The 15,625-nt window shown below is 50.8% G+C and overlaps 5 protein-coding genes across 5 annotated transcripts; 2 read left to right on the top strand and 3 right to left on the bottom strand.

Annotated features, from left to right (window-relative positions):
• Window positions 1-152: 152 nt before the first annotated feature.
• Window positions 153-6,167, bottom strand: BDW70DRAFT_83755 (chromatin segregase YTA7). Its single transcript, XM_073744989.1, has 4 exons — window positions 6,080-6,167; window positions 5,599-6,006; window positions 3,430-5,468; window positions 153-3,372 (listed from the first exon to the last, which is right to left on the bottom strand). Exons 3-4 carry the CDS (start codon window positions 5,450-5,452, stop codon window positions 509-511), a joined length of 4,887 nt encoding a protein of 1,628 aa, XP_073600016.1. The 5' UTR covers window positions 5,453-5,468; window positions 5,599-6,006; window positions 6,080-6,167; the 3' UTR covers window positions 153-508.
• A 551-nt stretch (window positions 6,168-6,718) lies between these two features.
• Window positions 6,719-7,321, top strand: BDW70DRAFT_128668 (uncharacterized protein). The gene is made up of 4 exons (XM_073735467.1): window positions 6,719-6,738; window positions 6,820-6,987; window positions 7,052-7,178; window positions 7,232-7,321. The coding sequence occupies exons 2-4, from the start codon at window positions 6,850-6,852 to the stop codon at window positions 7,288-7,290; spliced, it is 324 nt and encodes a 107-aa protein (XP_073600017.1). The 5' UTR covers window positions 6,719-6,738; window positions 6,820-6,849; the 3' UTR covers window positions 7,291-7,321.
• A 431-nt stretch (window positions 7,322-7,752) lies between these two features.
• Window positions 7,753-8,118, top strand: BDW70DRAFT_156360 (uncharacterized protein; the record flags this gene model as incomplete). The annotated part of the gene is made up of 1 exon (XM_073740173.1): window positions 7,753-8,118. The coding sequence occupies one exon, from the start codon at window positions 7,753-7,755 to the stop codon at window positions 8,116-8,118; it is 366 nt and encodes a 121-aa protein (XP_073600018.1).
• A 291-nt stretch (window positions 8,119-8,409) lies between these two features.
• Window positions 8,410-9,754, bottom strand: BDW70DRAFT_147461 (putative C2H2 finger domain protein; the record flags this gene model as incomplete). Its single annotated transcript, XM_073738722.1, has 3 exons — window positions 8,410-9,016; window positions 9,073-9,271; window positions 9,409-9,754. 3 exons carry the CDS (start codon window positions 9,752-9,754, stop codon window positions 8,410-8,412), a joined length of 1,152 nt encoding a protein of 383 aa, XP_073600019.1.
• A 1,359-nt stretch (window positions 9,755-11,113) lies between these two features.
• BDW70DRAFT_128671 (putative C2H2 finger domain protein) lies at window positions 11,114-15,589 on the bottom strand. Its single transcript, XM_073735468.1, has one exon. It carries the CDS (start codon window positions 15,044-15,046, stop codon window positions 11,501-11,503), a length of 3,546 nt encoding a protein of 1,181 aa, XP_073600020.1. The 5' UTR covers window positions 15,047-15,589; the 3' UTR covers window positions 11,114-11,500.
• Between the last annotated feature and the right edge of the window lie 36 nt (window positions 15,590-15,625).

Below are 15,625 nucleotides of genomic sequence, written 5' to 3' on the forward strand. Positions count from 1 at the left end.
CAGCTGGCTGAGTAGCATCTTCCGCAGTCGATGAAGCATGCATTGTGAAAGGGTGAAGTTTTGTGGAATTACATATCTGGAAAATTTTAGGAACTTATCTTAACTATAGTTAGCTGATTAGTCACGGCAGTCATAAAAAGCCATGAGCGTCGACAATACCCAGAAATAAGATAGAACATAGATATCTAAGTGATTAGATTCGTTTTCCTGATGATACACGTAGATGCATGAAAAAATTGAAGGGACTGAAGCGGTCCATTGCTCTGGACAAGCTGACGCAACACCAAGAAAACCCTAGAACAGAAACGAGGTATAAAAGGGAAAGATAGGACACTACAGATAAGGGCATAAAAGAACGAAAAGCAAATCTGAATATCCGCCATTAACCTCATTACACAATCCATGCTTGCTGCTGCCAATAGAAAACCAAATGCGTGCAAAAAAGGTAGGGGAGGGAGGTAGTAGGCACGTAGTGCTGCAGGTACGACAGGTGAGGTGAAAAGAGAGTTTAATACATCGAGTGGAGCTGATCCTGCGTCTTCTGACTGATCGGCCCAATTTCCTGCACGGCCTGCATGTCCTCGAGGACATCATTGAACGCGTGCTGAATCCCAGCGGCCACTTTGCTACGGTTCCAATCGCTGCGGGTATGCCAGAGCACATCCATCAGCGCGGAATTGATCTGCTCGAGCTGCTCTACAGAGCATCCGCTCGTGCGCTGCGCCATCTCCTTATGCAAATTCCGCACGTACTCGTGGTCGATGATCAATTTCGGCGACTCGTCCTCTTCATTGAGAAGGGCTTGCAGAGCGGTTGGCTGTCTGGAAGCGGCGTCGAAAAGAGGTACAGGCGGCTGCGATCTAGGCTGTGATTGGACTTCAGCGCGCACAACCTGAGATTCGCGTAGCTGGGGAGGAGACGGCTGACTGCTATCGCCTTGCTGGGTATCAGGGAGATGCTCCTCCTGCGAAACACGGTCGGGATACAAGGTAAGGTCCGGGTAATCTTGTCGCGTGCCGTGGATGACAACAGGACTTTGGGTGTAGTGATGCGGGTGAGAGGACTGCTCTGACGACTTCTTGTCCGACGTCGTTTGCGTTGTCGAGGCTTCATTAATGTAGTCTGCCGGTTGGGATCCCGGAGCCATGGGGGTCATGGGCCCTCTCTGCGAGAAGCTCGATAGACCCGATTCTCGCCTGACCTGCTGAGAGGGGGCGGTCATGGAGTAGGCCGGTTTAGGCTGGGCAGATGGCCCGAACGAGCTTACCTGCGTATCCCTTCCAGCCGACTGGTCAGAGTTTGTCATGTATGTGTCCCCATCGCCATCAGGGTGAGTTTCGTGTGAGCCATTGGTTACATTCGAATCGTTCAAATCCGACCCATCGCCTCGGTGATATCCATTTGCCATGAAACTCACAGTTGACCGGCGTGTAGGCGTCACCGGCCGGCCGGGGATTTGAGGACCAAGATCTGGAAAGGAGGCGCCTAGCACCACGGGTCCACTCGATGGATCCGAATCTGTATTCCCACGCGGGACCCGGTTTGCGGTGCCGTATGCGATTGCATCCTCCTCCTCTTGAGCCTTCTTCGCCTTCTCTATTGCGATCTTCTCCCGCTCCAGCTCCCGAAGGTAGACATTTTCACATTCAGCCACTAGTGCCGGTTCCGTCTGCTCAATGGTAGCGATATCAACCTCAACGTTGGATAGAAGTTCGTTCGCGCGGAGCAAACGTTCCTGGTCATTAAGCTGCCGTGCATCCTTGGCTATACGTTTGATATCCGCCAAGAAGTCCTTGGGTCGTTTGTAATATCCGTTAGAAAGCCGCTTCTCGATAGTCACAATCTCTAAGTTGTAGAAAAATTTGCCGGACACTGTTTCCCGAAGACCCGGGACTCCGTGCTTATCCTGCGCCTTTTCAAACGGTCGGAATGTTGTCCGCTGTTCGATGGGCAGATCGCTCGTGACAATGTTCGGGTCTTCTTCTTCCCACAGGTACCGAATTTGAGACTCATCAATGACACCCGTCCTGAACCGCTTGTACTTTTTGATTTGATCCATGATCGGTTGAATTCGGATCTTGAGGAGGTTTAGTGTCTGGTAATCTTTCTTCTTCTGAGCTTTCAGCTCTTCCTTCGAGAGCGGAGGCTTCTCTGGCGGCGGCGGCGGCGGCGCTACTTCCAACTCTTCAAGCTGTCTCTTCTTCCGATTATCAGGGTCGGGGAGATTAGAAGGCGAAGCTTTAATGAGGTCAATCACTTTAGCAAAGTATTCATACCGTGCCTCCTGGCCCGGTGGTGAGAGCTCGAAGATATTTTTCTTCGAGTAGCCAAATAGATTTCTCACCAGCGTAGCGTCAATATCTTCAGAACTCTCAAGGACTCCAAGTAGAAGGACAGGGTCAGTAGGGGGGGTTGACCGTAGAAGGCCCATGAATGTTGATATCACAGCTTGACCGACGGTTTCAGACCAATTCTGAAGGCCTGGAATGTAGATAACGCTGGGCTTATGTCGTTTGACTTCAGCAAAAAGCTGGATGACAGCCGCTTCAGGCGTTCTAGTAGAATCGCTCAGTAGTGTAGGAAGATCAAATGCTTGAACGTGAAGACCCTCGAAGTGATGTAACAGAGCACCCGCCAGGTACTGCTGACCCATTCCCAGAGCGCCCCGTAATAACAACCTCGGTCGAAAAACCCGCGACCTCTCAAATTCTTGCTGCATCTGCTCGCGTTGAAAGCCCCTCGACGACTCGTCGGAATCTTCATATTGCGCCTCTTCCAGAGCAGTGAGCCTCTTGCGCTGTGGAAGAATCTCCGAAAGTATACTCTTAAGTTCGGCCAAAGGCTGACGTAGTAAGGGCTCAACTGTCTTCGGTAACTTTGAAGCACCTGAGCCAGTCGACCTCTCAGAAGAAGGGGTTATATTCTTGATTGCCAGCATGAAGTCCTTCGGTGCAACCTCAATAGTTCTGGGATCAATCAAGAGCTTCTTATCCGACTTGTAGATCTGAGGGTACCTTCTCTGTACTGCATTCAGCGCGGCTTCCGTGCAAAGAGCCCGCAAATCGGCACCTCCGTAACCCTTTGTGATTTCCGCAAGTTCGTCCTTGATCGCATCTGGTAGTGGTGGATCCCAGCCCTTTGTGTGGATATCTAAGATAGCACGACGACCTTCGGTGTTTGGCAGGGGGAAGTAGAACTCCCGGTCGAAACGGCCAGGACGGCGGAGAGCAGGGTCAATAGAGTCCGGACGGTTTGTAGCTCCAATGACAATGACTTGACCACGGCCATCCATACCGTCCATCAACGCCAGAAGAGTGGAGACAATCGACGCATGAATTTGCTCCTGTTTACTTGATCGAACAGGTGCCAATCCTGAAAAAGTCAGCAGTCAGCATCAAAACATTATTTTCCAATAAGATTAGAACTTACCATCAATCTCATCAAAAAAGATGATACTTGGCTGAGTTTTGCGAGCCTCTTCAAATAGTAGACGAAGTTGCCTTTCAGCTTCTCCAACCCATTTACTCAATGCATCAGCTCCCTTCCGCATGTAGAACGTGACCTTGCGACCCTCAGAGCTGACACTGTTCGCCAAAGCCCTGGCCAGCAGGGTTTTACCCGTTCCCGGCGGTCCATGAAAGAGAACACCACGGGGAGGCACAATGTGGAACCGCTGGAAGATCTCCGGGTACAGGAGCGGAAGAGACACCATCTCCTTCAACTGGTCAATATGGCCTTGCAACCCTCCTACGTTATCGAAGTTGACCATCATGTCAACGCCCAGCGGATCTGCATCGGCTAGTGCCTGCTTGTCTTTGACGCGGCCTAGGTTTGCTGGTGTGCCAGAGTGGCCTTGCACAGCGTCGGTACTGTGGGTTTGCGCTCCTAAGACTCCAGGAAGTGGTAGGGTGCCGCCAGCAGGTCCAGATATCGACCCTTTAGGGTGCTGCATTCCCTCGTCGTCGCTACTGTCGCTATCAACTCCTCCCGTTGCAGCATGTGCCCCAGGTGGTCCCAGAATCGCAGACGGCCCGCCACCTCCGAAGGGCCCATAGGTTGGAAACAGTGAGCGCTGCCAGGTGCTGCCACCTCCACCACGGCCTCGACGCGAAGGGGACTCGTTGACTTCATTCTCAGCCTCTTCTATTGGCAAGACCAAATCCGGGCGGATAATGCGGTAATCAACGTTCTTGCGGCTGCGCCGGGGCTTCTCATAAACAATCTCTTGCTGTGCTCGGCGGCGCGGGCGGCCTCCTCTAAGATCTTGAAGTTCTTCAGCCAGTTCTTCAGCGATATCGACCGCTTCTGACTCCCCACGTGACCGAGAAGCCCTCTTACGAAGGCCCGGGCGCCGGCCGGTTGAGCTTTCATAATCATCGTCGTGAGCTTGGCTGGTTTTTCGCGGGGAACCTTGGGATTTTCCAGACTGCGATAATTCGTCCTCGTCGTGTGTGTCGTCTTCCTCTGGCTCGAAATCGCTCTCCTCGTCATCTTTCCGCTGCGAAGACTTCGGTCTCTTACGACTGGAACGACGAACTCCAGTTTCTTCTTCGTCCTGTTGAGTGGCTTCTTGAGTATTTTGGTTGCGGTTCGGTCTACTCCGTCGCCTTGTAGTTGGCCCCTCATCATCGTCGTCATCATCCTCATCTACTTTCGTATTTCCATCACCGTTCTCAGATTCTGGCACAAAGCCTTCATCCTCGGCTGGCGCATCTTGTCCATCATCATCTCTGAAAGAGTTAGGTGCGCTCTCTTGGATCTCCAGCTGTGTGGTCTTGATCTCTGTCAAAGTCTCTTCGATGACCTCAGGATCCTCCATTTTCGCGTCTGCCTCGTCAGCCTCACCCTCGACCTCGGGAGCGCGCTTGGACCCGCGCGATGAGCGGCGACCGCGCTCTGCTTCCGGACTATGCGTGCCCTTTTCCACCGTCTGAACATGGCGCCCTGAGTTTGTCAATGCATAGATGTCTTCAGACGGATCGCGATTTCGTCGAGTGGTACGCCGTGTGCCTGTATGATTATCCGAGAACACCTGCCGCTTCAGCGCATTGACTTTCAGCTTCACCACCTTCTTCGGGGAGGGAACAACGTCTTCTTCATCTTCTTCCTCCTCATCCTCAATACTATCTGAGCCCTCGTTGTAGACTGGCCTATTTGCGGCGGCCCTGCGCGCAACAGTTCCCCGGGCAGTTCTCGGAGCGTCCGCGTCCTCCTCCTCGGGCGACCCTTCGAAGTCAAATTCGTCATCGAATTCGCTAATTTCGTCCTCATCGGAGACTATATCATCGTCGGAATCGCGCCGCGCCCTTTTTTTGGTAGGACGGTTTTTCTTCCTCGATTTCGACTTGGAGGCCGAACGCCGGCTGTTACGAACGGGGTGGTCGCTATAGTCGTCATCATCTGAGTCGGATTTATTCGCGATCTCTTCTAGGGATCTTTTGATACGGGCCATGGCTGCTGCACGGGCTCTGCTGAATGCCATCAGTATGCAATGGACGCGGGGAGACGCGCAAGATAACTCAAAGTAGAACGACAAGGGACGGACGCTAAAGTAACAATGATCTAGACGTCAATTCCGTTAAGGGCTCAGTAACTTACCAACAAAAACGAGATTAGATCTCGATTGTCCTTCACACGCAGTACTTAACAACGAGATGCTGGCATGAAGAAGGGCCGAATATAATCTAGAAAAGCGGCGAACCCCAGCAAAAGTAAAGGCCAATGGATAGTATTTCAGCAAGTAAAGTCACTTGAACACTTGTAGCGAATGCGCAGGAACAGCTGATGTAGCAAAAGAGCGACGTCGAACAAAAGGAATCTAATATCGATCGCTGCACGACAACAAATACTCAAAACGAGGCGAGCCGACCGCGAATCGAGATCGAAAATGAACGGAGTAAAGAGCGGGAGTAATAGACAAAGTTAAGACGCGTCGTAGGCAGGCGGCACTTCGCTCGTCTCGTCCAGAGCCTAGGCTAGGTGCGAATCACTCGTCGAGTGCTTGGTCTCGACGGGTGTCAGCACATCGAAAATCAAAACTGTGATGTAGCAAAAACAAATGCTGGATGAGCACGCATACCTGTTCAACAAAGCTTGTAAAGGCAATATATTGTCATCAATCAAAATAGGCTAACTGAGTGATGGGGTTAATCACTTTTCGCTGCGCCCTCTTTGTCACGATCCTGACCTCCCACTGCGAGCAAGTCTTGAGGCTGGAGTCAGTCGGTCCTGCTGCATCAGCCACACATAAGCCACAACTAGACCCCTGATAGGTCTAGCGGCGCGGCCATGCCCAGTTCCTGCCTAAGCGCTCAGGCAATAAGACCTGGCCCCCCACCCAATTCTCAACTTTTCGGCTAGTGGCCACGAACAATCGCAGCTGGGCTGGCCTGGGCTGGGATCCGTCCGAGATCACCGCAAACCCAGCACATCAGAACCCACCGTAAACACCACAACGCCATCCCTATCAAACTTGTAAAACACAGAAATAAAACCGGATGTCATTCTGAGTCGAATTGCCGCATTTCAGCGGCTCTTTCCGACCCGCTTGACGGATTTTGGATGCAGAGGGATGAAGAGTAAAGGGTGATGGAAAAGAACAAACACGCAGCCTGTTTTTTGACCAGCGCCTCCGCCCTGCATCTAAGCTTATCGCCTTTTGACTTCGCTTCCTCCCCGCTTGTTCTTGACCTCCGTCTGGAACTTGACCCGGGGCCCTTGATATCATGTGATCGCTGAGTCAGCCCGCCCTTGAACATCACCAAAATAGCTTCGTCTCTATAAACATAGAATAGAAGCAGAACTCATTAGATTGAATAGTTACCTCATCAATCAGAATATAAATCTGACATGCCTCCTCGTCCCAACTTCAATTGCTCCCGGGTACTTTTCCGCAGAAACCTAACAACCACCCGCACCCGACTGAACACTGGTATGCCGCCGCATCCACCACCCCAGCAACCAGAAACAAATGCCTACAAGGAAGGAGTAAGTCACCTATTAGCTCGTGCTTAACAAACCAGGGGAGAGGCTCGCTGACTTGATATCTTAGATGTCGCGCTACAAAGTCTTCGCCAGCCCGTTTGCCAAGGTCTTCCTGGGCGCCGTCTTCACGTACCAGGTTATATACTGGACCTGGGTGAAGTTGGAGATGGAGGATGTCAAGGTTAAGAAGAACCGTGTGTTCTCACCTTCGGCTCTACGTCTTGCTTAAGCTAACGGTATTTGTTAGAGCAACTCGCTGCCTTGGAGACAGAGGCAAGGGAGCTGACCCGGACTGGGAAGAAGTGAAATGGTGAGATTGAGACATGGTATAGAATGTATTCCAATTTATAAGTATATGTATGTGTCTACTATCCACGAAATATACCCCGTCATTCATGATTCAAGCCCGTAGTCCACTTATCAGATTGATTCTTTTCCTGCTATATATTCTAGACGCCTATACGCTTGGGGGTATATATACAGCTAACCTATGCTAACTAGGTATCAAGTACTTTTCTTCATAAACAGCTTCCACACACAACCAGCATATCCATGCTCTAGCCGATGTTCATACATAGCGCAGTTTTTGTGCTCGCAGCTTCTTTCCCATTGTTGGTCCTGCCCTTTCTCCAAAAAGACAAGAAAAAAAAAAATGAAAGAATGGAATGAAAGAAGAAAAAAGAAATTGAAAAACAGATCGACATTGTCCTGATCATTTGTCTCCTTCTCATAAGACTGTTCAAGTTTCAAAACTGTTGAAGCATCATGATGGCTCAAGTGAGCCATGATCAGGTTATAGTCATGGCTTCCCGCCTGTGCACCCTCATGCACCGGGTGACTGCTACACCATTGACTCCCCATCATGGTAGTCAACCTCACCCAGAACAACCTTACCGTCATACCCGTATCTTATGCCTTGTGCTCCTCGCGCTCAGTCTTGTTGCGTATGTGTGTGTTGGCGCACCGCTAACATCCGCATGGTCAGACGGCAAAAACCAAGTCACCGATGCGCTCACCATCTTTGAAGTGCTGGAGATCAGTGTGATTGAGGCGCAGATGTCCAGGTTAGAATGCCATTGCCAGGTAGACAATATCACGACAAAACCCATACCGGAATATGGGCTGTTTGTCTGACCCAGCTAAACTAACATGTTAAGGACTGTGCTCCTCCATCGACGATCAGGTAATGCGCTTGAGATGCCGAGCGTAAAAATCTCGTCTGCTAAATTTGCATGCACACCAAATTTTGCAACCGCTCGTGTTCCTCAAAGTCCGTCTGGTTATCTCTTTTTTGTTGTCACAGTTGTGAAATATGCAGCTGTATGGCCTTTTGTCTCGTTTTTGGTGCTTTCTAAGGACGATTTTTAGATATATACGCGACTAATGTCTTGCATGCACTTATTTCATCTCAGAGCGCAGACGAGTTCATTCTGGACAAAACTCACATTGACTCCAACTCGCCCTGTCCGGCCTGTTACTAGTCTTCTCGAGGGGATTGCTATTTCCTGGTCCTGGGCTCCCTGACAGCAGCTCCGATGCCGTAACCAAGATCTTCTGCAGGATGTCTCGGTTCCGATCTGATAATTCGCCATCCTGTTCGGTTATATCGTCTTCCCCTAAGTGGGCCCGTCTCCGCTGATGATTGTTGATCATCTTCGTCATAGCATTTATCACGCTCACCGCCGCTTCAGATATCATATTATCCATTTTATCATGCCGCGGATTGGCAGGCTGGGAAGGATTCTGCTCCAACGCTGGGCCCAGCTTCATTTCTGACAGCTCAATGGCTCGAGTATGATCGATGTCGAGCATGCTGTGCTCTCTGACTGGGTCTAGCGATAACATGTTCGAGTTGGCGGCCTGGAAAGCTGTATGGATCGCGGCAAGCGGATCTTGGAGGTCATTGCTAGCGGATTGGACCCTGATTCCTGATTCGGGTCGGACTTGCGCCAGTGTTGCCTGTTCGGACATGTTGTCCGTATGTGTAGATACAGTATCCTTTGACTTTAGGTTTTCGTACCACTCACGAGACCTGAGAACCTGGTCAGACTTCATACTTCACTTAGTAAGATCTACGTGTAAGCTTACCTCCTTAGCAGTTCATCGGCGTCCTCATTATTATGCATGCGAGCAAGGTGTTGACGGAAATTGTCCAGGCGCGGCCACTTCTTACTGCTTCGTGGGCAGTTCCGTCCAAAGCACATATATAATACTTTGGGCCCCCGCTCCGGCTCCTTCTTATGAACGCATTTTTTATGCCGTGCAAGATCATTGATGGTGCCAAACCCTTCCTTGCGAGTACAGTTCGGTACATCACACTTAAATAGCTTCTTATGCCGGGCTTCATGTTTTCTGCATAATATAATCAGGAAATCGGTACAAAGCGCGAACCGGCTTGAGGGGCTTACCTTTTATCAGACGGACACTTGCCAGTCCACGGACATTTTGGGTAGTCGCATTTGATCACTTCATAACCAATTATAGACGGCGACTCTGGTGGCCCGACAATATCCATAGGTTCATAATGATGCGCTATCTCGGCGCCGGTAGGCGCCATTTTCTCGTCATGTTCGTACTCTTGCGGAGTAAGGCGCGGACTGCAAGCAGAATCTACAGCATACGAGGTAGCGATGGACCGTGTCGTGCAACTGCGAGTGCTATATCCAGAGTCGGAGGAGTGTAGGCCATTGTACTGACTTCCAGTCTCAGAGGGTTCGCTATAATGGCTAGCAGAACACCTACGATCAAACTCGCCCAGCTCTTGAACCATCTCCGATGGCCGTGTGGAGAAAGTCACATTGGCAGGTACACCGGTGATTCGAAGGGGAGTCCATGAATCCTGGTCGCTCAGGAACCGCGCAGACGAGTATTGGAAATAATCGAGAGGCTGCGGACTGGGCGATGCCGACTGCTTTTGGGGTCGTAGCCAGTGATTAAGGAAGAGGCCGTGATTTTGTGAAGGAGCACCGTGGTCTGTCGCAAACTGATATCCCAGAAAAGAAGCTGGATCGCTGGGGCTCAGGTCGGCGGAGGGTTCGTTGGGAGAAAGCTCGCCTGCAGGCGTTGAACTGATGCCCTGAAGAATATCGCTGGAGTCGCCCCAGATATGGTTTGACCCCTGAAAATATTTAGCATTCTTGATGCATAGTACCATAAATTATACCTTTTGTCTTCTTCTTGTAGTCAATGTGAGGATTTGAGGCAGGGCAAGCTCGGGGAAAACTGAGCGGGTACCTACACTCATAGTGGTAATCGGTGCGACCAAGACAAACAAGAATTGACTCGAGCAGGGATTCTCTGCACAGATCTGTGTTACCGACGGGACTCAAGCGAGGAGTGCGATAAGACGGAAAATGCTGGCAGTGACACTGTTGGAATTGAACGCAGGGAAGTCATATAGGTCGAAGCGGGAGGCTGAAAGGACGGGCTTTACAGCACTAGAAATGAACGGCGGCGGTGACAGCTGAAGAGATCGGGTCCAAAGTCTCAGGCGATTATGTGGACAACCTTTTGTTGGGCATTGCCTGGACGATAGGCGCTGAGTGTGCGAAAAAAAGAAAGGGTCGGATGGAAGAAGGTTGGAGAGGGAGGGATTGAAGCCGGGAGAAAAAAGCAAGCTGATGTGAGCAGAGTATTCTCGAGATGCAGAGACAGCATTGAGGGCAAAGGTCTTCGGGCCCCCACGCGAGCACTGAAGAATGAAAGGACTAGACTCGTGTCAAGACTCGTTAGGCACTTTGATTATCGGACGAGAATAGGCCGAGTGAGTGCAGGATTAGTGCTGTTGGCTGCAGATGAAAGTGAGGCATCCGCGGATATGAAAAATTCTCATTTGCTGCTCATTATTAGGAATCAAGGTTGTCAATAAGGCTGTCCCTACGGTGTAAACTCTCATCTCTCTGAACCGGCGTGGCTGTGCCTGTAAGGAGGCTTGAGAAACAGCTACTCCGCTGTAGGAAGAAGAACAACTGACAAGCTGACAATCCTGGCATTTCATCAGACGTCGATCGCCGGGCCTAGTTAAGCCACTACGGACTCCGGAGTAGTAGGTATGCTCCATAGTCCTTATCAGTAATTCAGTACAATTACCGGAGAAGTGGACCTGGAACGTTCCCTTGACAAGTCTATCGAAAGACGTCCAATATCATAATCATTGATCCGTCATATACATCTATCGCACTGTGCCAAGCATCATCGCAAATAAAAGAGCTAATAGTCATGTCGAGCAGTCGCCGCGCCCAATAAGGGGGAGTTCTAAGGGTATATAGAGTGATATAACAAACGCCGATCACATCGCACGACCATGCTAGAGAGTAATAAAAATAAGAAAAACAGAATCAATGTCAATCGTGTAGTTTTCAACATGGCAATAAACAAGGCCATCCTAAAAAGCAAACTTCCAGCTTGAACTCCATTCCACGGTTTCCACCCAATGATCCGTCAAGTCTGCCACTGGGGTATCGCGTACAAAAAGTAGCTGGAAAAATCCAGCCCGTTAACTGGTCAAAAGGTCAACTCATTGGCCTTGGTACCCTGAATCGTAAGGCATAGGCGATGCTATTGGTCCCTGGTAAGGATAGTGGTTCTCCGCTCCGCTGGACACGTACGCCGCGGTTTGTGGATCGTACTGCATCTCCGTGGGGGACATGGAGAAACTGTTATATTCCGGCAGCACCCTCATGTCTTGATTGGGGACAGTTAGTCGCGGCCTGGGGTTCAATGGAGGGTAGGTGACTGAATTCTGATGTTGGTGCATGACCATTAACCGTGTCTGGTCCCCAGCGAGTCCAGCCAGGCCTTCGCCATGTGCTGTGTATGGCGAGATTCCTTCGAAACGAGCAGACTGGTTGGGTGCTGTACTATCCAAAGGCATAGAGGCGTTAGGGAGGTAGGATGCGCCCGTATTGAACGGTAACACAATCGTTTCGGAAGACCCTGGATGGCTATTCGAATACGGTGCCTGCGTGAAATTGTCCGGAGTTCCAAGCCCGTCGGTAACTCCAGTGTTTAAACTTTGATTAAACTTGCTGTCTTTCTGGGCGATTGGCACTTGACCAGAGCAATTATCTGGGTTGCTACTCGAGCCGATATTGACGGTGTAGGGGAAATCTCTTTCTTTCACGAGTCCCAGGATTGGTATAGCCAATTGCTCCATGTGTTTTGCCAGATGTACCGTGAGCTTTTTCCAGTTGGTGCAAACATTGCCGCAGAACCGGCAAGGCTCCTCCCAGGGGTTTCTCGCAGTCTCGAAATGACAGCTCTCCACAAGCTTCCACAGGTCATTGATCTCCCGCTCACGGTTGATCTCCTCCTGCACCTCAAGGGAAGTTGGTTCGTTCGGCGCCCCGTCTGACAATTCCTTGTTCTTTGATTTTTTGACTTTTGGTTCTGGCATCTTGTGTTCTCGAACGAGGTGCTGCACGAAGTTGTCTTTGCGATAACACTTGTGGCGACAATCAGCGAGCGAGCATTCCCACCATTCGAGCTGTCGGTGCCGTTCGCTCTCATGCCGAACCCAGTCAGCTTTTCGTTTGAAAGACTTGGGATCGGTGCAGTCCGGAAACGTGCAAGTGAATGGTTGCACATCTTCATAGATATGCTTCGTCCAATCCGACGGTTTCTGGAATCTCTTGACATGGTAGCAAACCATACATTCAAATTCAGCCGGCAATAGCTTGACCTGTGGTGGTGGGTGCGGAACGCCTTGCGGGAAATGGGCTAGAATGGTGGTTTCCCCAAGATCTTCGGGGCTCTTTTCCTTCTCCCCTTGCCTAGGAATCTGGAAATGGGTGTACGAATCTCCATCCTGAGCTGATACGCGTGGTTGTAGAAGTTTCGCTGTACCGCCTAGGGCGAAGCAGAATTTACCAGCCTTGCACTTCCTGTGATTAACATCGTGTGCGTGTCTTTGCTTGATCTCGATCAACCTCTTGTATCGCCGGACCTGCTCGTGTGCAAATCGATCAATCAAAGCCGGTTCGATACGGGGGTTGAGCCGGAGAATCTGTGTCTTGAATCCTTCCAGTGTCGGTATCGGTAGTTCCTCAGGAATTGGAAATTCCATAACAAGCTTTTCTTCGCTATCATCGTCATCATCTTCCTCGGCAGCATCATGTTGTGGCCCTGCATGCTTGGCCTCTCTATTTTCCATGGGCTTACTTGTGTAGTTGATATTGGGAACTGGCGGTCCGCCATGGGTTGTCATGAGCTCAAACAAACCTGGTGCTCTGGGTACTTCACTTCTGCTCCGTCCCCGAACCTTGAGAGTATTCCAAGGTTTGGTAGTTGTTGTTGTGCTTGGAGATACAACACTTAGCGAATCTTTGCCGCCAATGGCAGCCATCTGCCTCGTTGTTGCCATAACCGCACCACTAATACTATAGTTGGGAGTTTTTGGAGTAAAGGGGAGACTTAACCGGTGCGGGAAGCTGTCTTTCCTCTGGGGAGCAGGCTTGCTCTCCGTGTCCTGGGCTTCGCCTTCGTGGACAGGCTGCATGGTAGAAAGATCAGACTTTTGGCGTTGACGTTTCAGGAGATTGCCTTTCTTTTGGGGAAGATACTTGAGAAGACTGCTACGTCTCTCATGCTTCTTTTCTTTTCCATTTTCGTTCAGGCTCATCATCTGGAAGGATCTGATACTGTTGGCATCGAGATCGCGCGTGCCCCAAGTTGCAACGCGGGAGATAGCGTCAGTCTCTCTAGCACGTCTTTGGTATTCAACCATAGCTTGAGTGGAGCTGACCGGCTGCATTCGTGTTGTTCGGGGAGACTGATCGAGCTCAATGTCACGCCACGGAGGAGACCCCAGAAACTGGTGAGCTTGCGGTTCACCCGTCTCTGTAGACTGAGGTTCGGGGGGAGTGATTTCAGATGCTTCCTGGACCAATCTCTCTTCCTTTACACTAACAGGAGCAGATGACTCTGTTTCATCGTCGCTATAATCGCTTGTCTCATGGAGCACAAGACCCGGCCCACGGATCTCAGGTCCGTCAGGGGGGAACTTTAGACTGAAATAATCTCCATGGAGTGAAGGATCACCGGTACTTTTCGCTCTCCGCCTAGTGCCATGATAATCCGTTCGCCCTCTCTGAGAACGCAGATAATCATCACCAGCTTCACTGTGGGCCTCACTAACGGCCTCTGACCATGTATAGATATCGGCATTCCTTTCCGCCAGTTTTCGCTGTGAGTCGATTTCATTGGGGCTTGGGACAAATACATCCTCTCGCGCATCCGGTGCGAGGCCGGCTTGGCCAGTCAGCGCATTTGGGACCCATGCCCCATCGGCTGACCTTGAAACGAAATGACGATCATCCTCTATGGTAGCATCTTCATCCGAAGCATTGGACGCGCCCCCCGGGGACAAATGTATGGAGGATTGACTTGGGCGGCGGTTCCTTGGGAAGCTGTCCCTGACAGGCGAATCGCCTCGTGAATAGCTCTCCACTTTGACAATTGGGCTTATCGTTGTGACAGTTTCGGAAACTGGACCAGGGCCGAGATTGTCATCTAGGAGTGTTGTTTTCAAACGAGGTACGGGAGGCTGCTGAGCACGCGGAATCCCAGGGCTCCCAACGCTCCTCGTATCCGACGCTGGGCTTGGATGATTGGTAAGAACTGGCGTAAGGAGTTGGGAAGGATTTATGCTCGCGGGCGGAGACGACGGACTGGGACCAGATTGAGTTGGCGAGCTTGCCGTTACGTTCTGAGGTGGTGTAGCAGTGACTGGCCAAACGCCTGGCATCATGAAATCCGCAGGTGATGTATGGCCACTTATATCACTGGTCCACTCGTCCACCGGGCTGAGGAATTCAGAATAGGAGGTACCGTAGCCCTCATGATTGCCTGTTGTAGATGCGTTATTGATAGAGTGATCCTGCGAGGACGTAGAGCCATTCCATGCGCTGCCTCGGTCGTCGACAGGCGTCAACCTTATTCCAAAGTTTTTGAACTCCGCCTCTTCAGGGTCGATTTCAGTAGAAAGGTACAGGTTTGAGAGTTCGGGGTCGAAATTTCTATCGTTCGAGTCGCTCTGGACAAACTGAGGCGAGACAGCCGACATCTTCTCACTCGATCGTTACGAAACCTCAGCGACTCAACGATGATTAGGAGCAGGAGGGTGTTTGCTCTTCTTCTCAGCAGACTAGAGTGTGTCCAGAGGTACGTAGCACTAGTACCTGATGAGAAGGGTATAAAGTGGCATGTCTAGCACGTTGTAGATATGATCGGGGACAGGAGGATATAAGAAGACTGGGGCAACAGGTCAGATTCTAAGAGAACGAGCCGCCAACGTTGCCCGGTCTCTGGCGCAAGTCTAGGTCATTCAACCTTGCTTCGGATATAATCGACAGGACCAGGATGGTTCTGGCCCAATCAACAATATGACGTAGAAGGAGAGGCCAGTACCTAGCAAGGCAGGATAAGATAAAAGACACCAGGATAAAGTGAGGCCAGTGAGACGGCGGGGAGGCGACGAGCCAGAGGAGGCTGAGTTTTGGTGAAAGCAAGGGGTGTTGGGTGGAGAGGGAAGAATATTAATTTGACAGGTGGGAGGAGGCTCTGAAGAGAGGAAAGACGGACAACAGGGCTGAACGAAGGAGGGGAGCGACAAGGACAAGGTGGGGGAGAAAAAAGAAAGGAG

The sequence above is a fragment of the Aspergillus foveolatus genome, assembly GCF_047715535.1.
Source record: "Aspergillus foveolatus strain CBS 279.81 unplaced genomic scaffold BDW70scaffold_4, whole genome shotgun sequence".
Taxonomy (NCBI): domain Eukaryota; kingdom Fungi; phylum Ascomycota; class Eurotiomycetes; order Eurotiales; family Aspergillaceae; genus Aspergillus; species Aspergillus foveolatus.